We start from the raw sequence: 9775 nt of genomic DNA, 5'->3' as shown, positions 1-9775 counted from the left end.
ACGCGGACTACGTGGTGCTGAGGCACGTGCTGCTGCCCGCCTTCACGGACAGGTGCGTGTCCGCGCGCTGCTCACCTGCGTCACGGAGCCGCGCGCTGCGTCACGCAGGTGAGCAGACAGGTGGGAGAGAGAGAGAGAGAGATACTACTAATACTAATAATAGATACTAATAAGAGAGAGAGAGAGAGAGAGAGAGAGAGATAATAATAATAGAGAGAGACAGGTGGAGAGAGAGAGAGAGAGAGAGAGACATAGAGAGAGAGAGAGACAGAGAGACAGAGAGAGAGAGAGAGACAGAGAGAGAGATACATAGAGAGAGAGACATAGAGAGAGAGATAGAGAGAGAGAGAGAGACATAGAGAGAGACATAGAGAGAGAGAGAGACATAGAGAGAGAGAGAGAGACATAGAGAGAGAGAGACAGAGAGAGAGAGACATAGAGAGACAGAGAGAGAGACATAGAGAGAGAGAGAGAGAGAGAGAGAGAGACATAGATACTACTAATATAATAATAATAATAATAATAGATAAGACAGGTACATGAGAGATCTACTACTATCTACCTGTGATGAGTGGATACTAATAATAATAATAATAATAATAATAATATCCATATAGAGAATTAATGGAGACAGGTGGAGAGAGAGAGACACGAGAGATCTACCTGGGATGAAGAGGATACTGATAATAATAATAATAATAATAATAATATATATACATTATTATTATTACTGAGAGAGATTACTAATAATAATGAACCACCATTACTACTACTATCTACCTGGGATAATAAGATATACTAATAATAATAATAATATATATATATATATATATATTATAATATCCAATATAATAATAATAATATAATATTATTATTATGCAATAATAAATACTATAATATAATAATATATATATATATAATAATAATAATAATATAATAATACTAATAATACTACTATAATAATATAATAATATATAAATAATATATATACTACTAATAATAATAATATATAATATTATTATATATATAATAATAATAATAATATATATATAATATATATATATAATAATAATAAATAATAATAATAATATAATAATATAATACTAATATATATATAATAATATACTAATAATACTAATAAATAATAATAATAATACTAATAATAATAATAAATAATAATGATAATAATAATAATGATAATAATACTACTACTAATAATAATACTAATACTACTACTATAATAATACTACTAATAATAATAATAATAATATACTACTAATAATATAATAATACTAATAATAATATAATGATAATAATAATACTACTAATAATAATGATAATAATACTACTACTAATAATAATAATAATAATTTTAGGTATTTTTACTTTACCTGAGTATTTCCAATTAATTCTACTTTATTTTTCTCCTTTCTAGTAACTAGTAACTTAAGTTAAGTAAGAAAATATAATATAGAATTGTATATTTCCCCACTGTGGGACTAATATAGTATTTATTTATTATTATTATTATTTATTATTAATATTATTATATGTAGTGGAGTAAAAAAGTACAATATTTACCATCTGAGATGTAATAAAGTAGAATTAATTGGAAATACTCAAATATGTACTTTAGCTTTACAGTACATGTGTGGATGTACCTGGTTACACACAACCACTAATAAATAGTATAAATAAATACAATAAAATATAAATGACATATAAAATGAGTTTAGCTGAAAAAAAACCCACGTGTAATCTGGTGTGACGTCATTAAAACCAAAAAAAAAGCAAGTTTAGTATCCAATTAAATAACATTATTATTATTATTATTATTATTATTATTATTATTATTATTATTATTATTATATGTAGTGGAGTAAAAAGTATAATATTTACCATCTGAGATGTAGAAAGGAGAAAAATAAAGTAGAATGAATTGGAAATACTCAGGTAAAGTAAAAAATACCTAAAAATTATTATTATTATTATTATCATTATTAGTATTATTATCATTATTAGTATTATTATTATTATTATTATTAGTATTATTGTATTATTATTATTATTATTATTATTATTATTCAACTACTTCTGAGCAACAAAACAAAGAAATCAGATGAATAACAACAAAAAGAAAAGAAAGAAAAAAGCAAGAACATGTCAGAAAAATAAAACATTTAAAAGATAGAAATTAAACAAAAGAATAAACACTGTTAAAAGAAAATAAACAGTTTGTGTTTCTTGTTGGTTTTCTTTACCGTTTATTGCAACATAAAGCACATAACTCGAGCTGAAACAATTTGTGACTTAATTGATAAGTTGTTGGACAGAAAAAATAACTATTATGATTACTTATTAATCATTTTTATCCCTTTTAAAGCAAGACATTTTTCTCCAACTTGATTATTTGCTTTTTTTCTGCTAAAAAACGTAGTTTTTGGACAAAACAACGTATTTGCTGTTTTTTTCTGGCTTTTTATAGATCGAACAACTAGTTGCAGCCCTGCGCTTAACTGAAGGATCAATAAAACAGCAAACAATCCTTTTCTTTGGTACTAAACAAGCTGATTTGTGCATTAACTCTCCTCTTTCTGCGTATAGCCTGTGGTGTACTCTACACGCATCAGTGTTCAACCTCATTCTGCTGCTGCTGCTGGCCTGCCACGCCAAAGCCGTCTTCTCAGACCCCGGTCAGTACCTGTGTGTGTGTGTGTGTGTGTGTGTGTGTGTGTGTGTGTGTGTGTGTGTGTGTGTGTGTGTGTGTGTGTGTGTGTGTGTGTGTGTGTGTGTGTGTGTGTGTGTGTGTGTGTGTGTGTGTGTGTGTGTGTGTGTGTGTTTTTTCTCTATTTGCAGCATTTGTGTGTCAAATTCATTAAGATGTATTTGTAATTTATTTTGTTTATTTGTGTTATCTGTCAAGTTGTAGTGCGTTCAGGTCTCAGGGCCAATGTAGGAAATGGGAAATGCACCCAAAAATTGCCGTTTTACATTACCTTTTAGTATTTAATGTGTGTATGTGTGTGTGTTGTTGTTGTCGTCCAGGTATGGTTCCTCTTCCTGAGACAGCCATGGACTTCTCAGACCTTCGCTCTCAGTCGTCTCGAATGAATGAGCGGGTGAGTCGCAAAATGTTAAAGTTTTTCTAATACTACAAAGAAGGTTTTTATTTAAATAAATGCTTTAGTCACTATCTATTTCCAAATCAGCAAAAATAGTAAAGTGCTAAAACAGGAACTTAGCATCACCTGTTCCCTTGACAACAAGCCAAAGGGGATTTATTTAATCTCTGCTAAATATGCACCTGTAGTTACCGCTTACCGCCACAGGTGTCGCCAAAGAGACCAAAAACGGAGATCTCTGAGATAGTAACTTAAATTTCTCCTAAATAAAAAGTTTTAAAAACAGAACTCCACACAAACAGAGTTTACTATTAAGAATTAAAGCAGACTTTTCCACCTTTGACGTGTTTCTTGTCATGAATTCAACATCTAAAGGTTGATAACAGAGAGAGCTTCTGTCAGATTATAGGTATGTTATTACCAACTCTGTATTTATCTCACTGTGTCTCTGTGTTTACATCAAAGCAGCTGTACTTATGTCTGCTGTTGGGTTTGTCATTATGTACTTATGATGTCGGTAAAGTGACGTATGAGCTCGACTACAAACAGGAAACTGTGTTTTTGGGGACTGGCTGCACTGAAAAAAAACAGTTTAAATCTTCTCTTTAACTTCTGTGGGTTCAAACAAGACGATCGTTAAAACTGGAACCAAAGAACTTGTTGTTGTTGTTTTTGTTTGATAATGTTGATAAGACAGGTTATATATTTTTTTATAATTATAGATATATAATAAAATGAAAGTTATATTAATTATATAAAATAATTAAAAAAAGGAAAAAAAGAAAAGATTTACAATTACAGAGAATGCTTAATAAAATAAAATAAAAAAATAAAATAAGACATATAGGGGAGAAGTTTACAATTACAGAGAATGCCTAATAAAATAAGTTATATTAATAATTAAATAAATACAATTTAATGAAATTAAATTACAAAAAAAAAATTACAAAAAAAAAAAAAAAATTTTTTTTTATAAAACTAAATAAAACAAAAAGAAACAAAATAGGGGAGAAATTTACAATTACAGAGAATGCTTTCTGAGCAAATCAAGCACAATCTACTCCGATGCAGGTAATTGCTGACCATTCATAACCAAAATATGTTCTAAGGAGGAACCACACTTTAAACTCATCTAAGGTTCCTTGCAAAACATTGGCTGACCTTTTCATAGGGAAGAATTGATAATTATTTATCGTACCACATTGACAACGTAGAACATATAACCAAACATGTAAATAGCATAATTGACTTTTGACCATATAAGGAGCTAAAACAAAGAATACACAGATTTGTGTCTTCTCATTGTGCCTTTATTTAAAGGTGCAGTTGCAGCTGTTATTGTTCTTTATGTTGGATATCCATCGACACGTCCTGTTGTTGTTGTTTTCAGGGCTGTGAAGGCTGGACGGTCTGCAGCCGCTGTGAAACCTACCGACCTCCCAGAGCGCATCACTGCCGCGTCTGTCAGAGGTGTATACGACGCATGGACCACCACTGTCCCTGGTGAGAGACAACACAGGTTTACTCCTCCTCTCCTCCTCCATCTTCTTCTCATCCATCTCTTAATCATTTTGTGTTTTAGGATCAACAACTGTGTCGGAGAACTCAACCAGAAGTATTTCATCCAGTTTCTCTTCTACACCGGTGAGAACGCTGATTATAGCTTTATTAGACTGATTGGGAACATTTCAACACTGCTATGTATTTCATATATATATAGAGAGAGAGAGGAGGATAAAAGAGGGGAGGAGGAGGGAGAGAGAGAGGGAAGAAGGAGGACGAGGAGTAGAAGAGGATAGAGGAGCTCCGGAGGGGGAGGGGAGAAGACTAGAGGAGGGAGTAGGTGAGAGAATGGGAGAGGAGTGGAGAAGAGAGAGGGAAGGAGGAGGAGAGAGGGGAGGAGAAAGAGATGAGAGTATGAGATGAGAGGAGAGAGATAAGGGAAGAGGAAGGGAGGAGAGAGAAGCTCTGGGGGGAGGACAGAGGAAAGGAGAGGGATGAGGCGAGAGAAGGGGAGAGCAGTTGAGAAGAGAGAGGGAGGAAGGAGAGGAAGAGAGAGAAGAGAGGAAGGTATGAATGCAGAGGAGAGAGAGAGAGAGAGAGAAGAGAGGAGGGGGGAAGAAAGAGGAGAGTATGAATGGGGAGGAGAGGAGATAGAAGGAAAGAAGAGAGGGTAGAGTAGAGGAGGGAAGAAGACAGAGGACAGGAGAGAGGGAGGAGGCGATAGAAGGAGAGGAGGAGGCGGAGGTGGAGGGAGGATGAGAGGAGGAGAAAGGAGAGCTTAGCTCCCGGCAGCAGCATCGTCTCCTCCTCCTCCTCCTCCTCCTCCTCCTCCTCCTCCTCCTCCTCCTCCTCCTCCAGGAGCAGAGCTTCTCCTCTCTGGGAGTCAACACCGACACAACAATGCTGGAGACCCAGACCGTAATACTGGACCCGCTGGAGGTGAAGGGAGGCAACCAGAGAACCAGAACCAGAACCAGGACTGAGAGGAGCAGACTGTCAGACCCTGCTGCAGTAAAATGAGAGGTTTTCTAAAGGGACTCTGGCGCTCAGAAACACTACCACGTTTGTCCACAGGGGGCGCCAAAAACAACACAACATGAAAGTTCCTCGTTGTAGCTTTAAGTTAAAGATCTGGATCCTCCTCCACCTCCACACCCGGAGGTGATGCTACTGATGTTGTGATTGTGCTGTCCGTCTCTGTGTGCAGGCGTGGCCAGTCTGTACTCCATGGTGTTGGTTGTGTCGGCCTGGGTGTGGAGGATAAGGAGCGAGAGGGAAGGAGACGCAGAGAAGGAGGCGGAGGAGTCGCCCAGCAAGCACCTGATAGTGTGAGTTTGAGTTTTGGTGTTTAGGGGTATTTATTGAAGTGTTTAACCAGATGCTCAGCCCGTCAGTGATTCTGATTGGTCGGCTCGTTGTTCCTGCAGCGCTCACTACATCATCCTCCTGGTGGAGTCGGTGTTGTTCGGCGTGTTCGTCATGGTCATTTTCTACGATCAGGTACGCTCCTTCTGTTACCTTTCATAATAAAAGCCCTAGACATATAATAACCACAGGGGAGTATTTAGCATTTTCTTGTTGTTTATTCTTGTTTATTCTAGTTTTATCTTCTGTGATTCACTTCCAGATTTTTTTTTAGCATATGTGGTGAACTTTGAAGTAAAGCTTAGTTTGACTTTGATTAAAAATACCAACAAACATCACGTTTAAAGAGCCGCCATCTTTAATTAAGACTCAATAATTGCACAAATAAGCACATAAATCAGAGCATTCAAATATATAAGTTCAGTATCAAGTCGACATTATTGCACACGGATCGAATGCAAGTTGCTGCAAGTTTACTGAGGTTTGGAAATGTAGGAACTCAAATGGAGGGAGAAGTAGACGAGGAAGGTTGAGGAAAAGCAAGTGATCAATGAAAGTAAATAACACTTAATAAATAAAGAACTGCTGGAATAATCAACATTTATGTCTTAATATATACAGAATGTGTGTGTGTGTGTATATATATATATATATATATGTATATATGTATATTATATTGTTTTATTCTATATACTTTTTCCCCTCCAGTTGGTCTCCATAATCACAGACGAGACTCCCATAGAGCAGAGGAAGAACAGACTGATGATCAAGGACAGAGGCTCTTCATCTTCATCCTCCTCCTCCTCCACTCAGCTGCCTCACCACCCCCCACACACCCGCAAGCCTAAGCTCGCTCTGCTGCGGGAGGTTTTTGGAAGAGGTGGGTTTGTTTTTATCACCTACAATTTTACTGCTTTCACCAGAACATTTATGGCGTCCACTCAATTTATTTGTAAGAAGTGCAGCATTGCAATGGCATTGAATTTTACTCAATAAGGTGCTTGCTAGTTAGCTAGCTAGCTTGCTAATTCCACCATGATTTCATGCTACAAATAAACTGCTGGGTTTGGTCTATGTTACTTAACTATCTAGCTAGACTTTACTTTCTTTAACTTACAGTTCATGAAGGATGTTACCTTTTTTTACTTGCAATAAACAGATAAAGAAAAAGCCGAAATAACAACATAAAGATGCCAATTTGTAAAAAGTCTGAATTCATGTTTTGTTAGTTTCCTTGGCAATGCGACAAACAAACAAGTTTTAAAATGCTTGTTTTTTCAATGGAGCTCGGATTGACTGATGCTACGCTTTGCTTACATTGTAGCTGCTCCATCAACACTCACAATAACGTCATATAGATGTAAATCATTATTGTTTCTACTATATTATTTATACACAAAGATGTATCAGGTCACGCAAATTTGTAGTCCAAGTTCAAAAATCTTTGGATTTACTTTGTATGTAATCTTGTCGCACTATAAATTTGTGTCACATTTGTCTACAGAATCGGGATGAATTGTTTTTTATATACGAAGGGACGGTGGGCAGTTGGTGGCTAAAGCTGCCTCCATTTACATCACCTGCCTTTAGATCAACTAGTCGCAAAATAGCCAGAATTCAACCAGTAGAGGACAGTCACTATTTATGTTTATAACACAATATGTAGAATTCAAATATTTGCATTAAAATAGTGAACTGTTTTATCTGTTTTAATCCCTCCAGGTTCGGTCTTTTGCTGGCTTCTTCCTCTCCACTCCAGCCCTCCGTCGGTTGGCGGCATCACCTACTCCGCCCTGCCCGACTATGACGTCTGACCTCTGACCTCTGAGGGCGACGGAGGGCGAGGAAAGGTTTTTATCTGTGTGTGTGAAAGAAAGAGGGAATTTTCTGCCTCGCTTCGATGTCTTATATTTGGGAGTGAGTGCGTGTGTGTTGGACAAATGAATGAATGAGTTTATGAATGTATGAAATGTGCGACTTATGAAAGGGTTATGAAAGACCTAAAAGGGTTCGGCCTCAGACCCCAGACTCTTGAATTTCTTTCCTGTCAGGATGGAGGAGCTCCGACGGTCTAGATCTGTAGTTTAACTACCAGCCTTCTTTGATTATTCTGTGTAAAGGTCAGCTTCTTCTGAACACTGGGGTTCGACTGATGTGGGTTTAACAAGGCTGATTTTACCCCAAAGCAAGAAAACGGGTCAGGAGGGATTTTAAAACGTAGTGATCCTCCAAAGTAGCTACATTTCAAGTCCACCAAAAAACTTTAATTAAATGACAAATACTCCAATAATGGAGTCTAATACACATGATGCAATATATCCGTATATTTAAAAGGGGGATTTCTAAGTCAGTAAGACTTTGAACAGAGTTGACCCACATATCAGTCCGACCCCGGTGTTTTAACGTTGGCGTGTTTGAAGGAGCTGACTTCTGGTCAGTATTTGGCTTTAGCCTCTTGAACAAAAACGTTAGACAAAGGAGGTCAACTTCCTGTTTTATCAAAGCGTTATTACAACCCCTGAATGAAAACAGATCAAAAATGACCTTTTGGTTAGGGAGCTTAGAAATATAACTTTTGGGTAAAACTAGTTTCTGTTGACACTAAATTGGAGGCTTAATAAAATATCACTGTATCCTCCATGTATTGCAACTATAAGGCCTAAATAACTGAGCCGTTGACCAAAAGTCCACATACTTTGGGCAACATATTTAATCGATGCATCTCTAATGGGTTCTTTTTAGTTACTGAGTTTAGTTAAAGTCCAACACTTTAATACAAACTCTAAAACACACTGTAGGTCACTGTATTTTGTATTTATTTATTTATTGTATTCTCAAATCAAACAGTTGAGTTCAAGATATCCAAAATAAGTGTTGTTCCTGAAGGGCGGAGGTTCTACCCAGAACCATTCGCTGCTGAAGAACACTTTTCTGTTGTAAGGGTTTTTTTAAGGATTCTTTTGAAGCCTAAGGGATCCATTAAGAACCATTTGCATCCAAAGAACCGTTTAATGGCAGTAAGAGAACTAAGATTTTGAGTTTTCGCTTCATCCAAATCAGCCCGGCCCTTTAGGAGCCTCATGAGGAACCCTGGGTGGGTTCCAGATGAAATCCTTGGAATATGAAATGCTTCTCGGTAGAACCCCCTTGGTGGGTTCTAGATGAAACCATTTGAATACAAAAGGGCTTTGGTAGAACCCCCTCGGTGGGTTTCAGATGACCCCCTTTGAATATAAAAGGGGTCTCAGTAGAACCCCTGTGTGGCTTCCAGATGAAACCCTTGGAATATAAAAGGGTTCTCGGTCCAACCTCATTGGTGGGTTCTAGATGAAACTCTTGCAATATCTAAGGATTCTCTATAGAACCCCCTAGGTGAGTTCCATGTGAAACCATTGGAATGTAAAAGTGTTCTTGGTAGATTCCTCTGTGTGGGTCCTAGATGAAACCCTTGGAATATAACAAGGTTCTCTGTAGAACCCCCTAGGTGTGTTCCAGATGACACCCTTGGAATATAAAAGGGTTCTCGGTCCAACCTCAGTGGTGGGTTCTAGATGAAACTCTTGGAATATAAAATGGTTCTCTGTAGAACCTCATGGGTGGGTTCTAGATGAAACCCTTGCAATAGCTAAGGATTCTCTATAGAATCCCCTGGTTGGGTTCTTGTAAGCACCCTTAGAAGGCTAATAGTTTCTGGTTAGAATTTCCAGAGAGGGATCTGGGTGGAACAGTTACACACTAGAAGGTTTCCCTGTAGAACCTTTCATGACGGGTTCTGAGTGGAACCT

At 36.8% G+C, this 9775-nt stretch overlaps 1 protein-coding gene across 1 annotated transcript in view; it reads left to right on the top strand.

The window, feature by feature from the left end:
- The window catches only part of zgc:77880 (zf-DHHC domain-containing protein), a 9265-nt gene extending 79 nt beyond the window's left edge, over positions 1-9186 (top strand). Inside the window, exons 1-9 of the mRNA XM_054601726.1 lie at positions 1-52; positions 2605-2693; positions 3046-3119; positions 4513-4625; positions 4705-4766; positions 5833-5953; positions 6053-6125; positions 6699-6870; positions 7713-9186. The exon at positions 1-52 is cut by the window's left edge and continues 79 nt beyond it. Of these exons, the coding sequence (XP_054457701.1) occupies positions 1-52; positions 2605-2693; positions 3046-3119; positions 4513-4625; positions 4705-4766; positions 5833-5953; positions 6053-6125; positions 6699-6870; positions 7713-7804 (848 nt within the window). The 3' untranslated portion in view covers positions 7805-9186. The remainder of the gene's footprint in view (positions 53-2604; positions 2694-3045; positions 3120-4512; positions 4626-4704; positions 4767-5832; positions 5954-6052; positions 6126-6698; positions 6871-7712) is intronic.
- Positions 9187-9775: the final 589 nt, after the last annotated feature.

The sequence above is a fragment of the Anoplopoma fimbria genome, chromosome 7 (genome assembly GCF_027596085.1).
Source record: "Anoplopoma fimbria isolate UVic2021 breed Golden Eagle Sablefish chromosome 7, Afim_UVic_2022, whole genome shotgun sequence".
Classification (NCBI taxonomy): domain Eukaryota; kingdom Metazoa; phylum Chordata; class Actinopteri; order Perciformes; family Anoplopomatidae; genus Anoplopoma; species Anoplopoma fimbria.
Note: the sequence above shows the minus strand (reverse complement) of the source record. Positions and strands in the feature narration are given on the sequence as shown.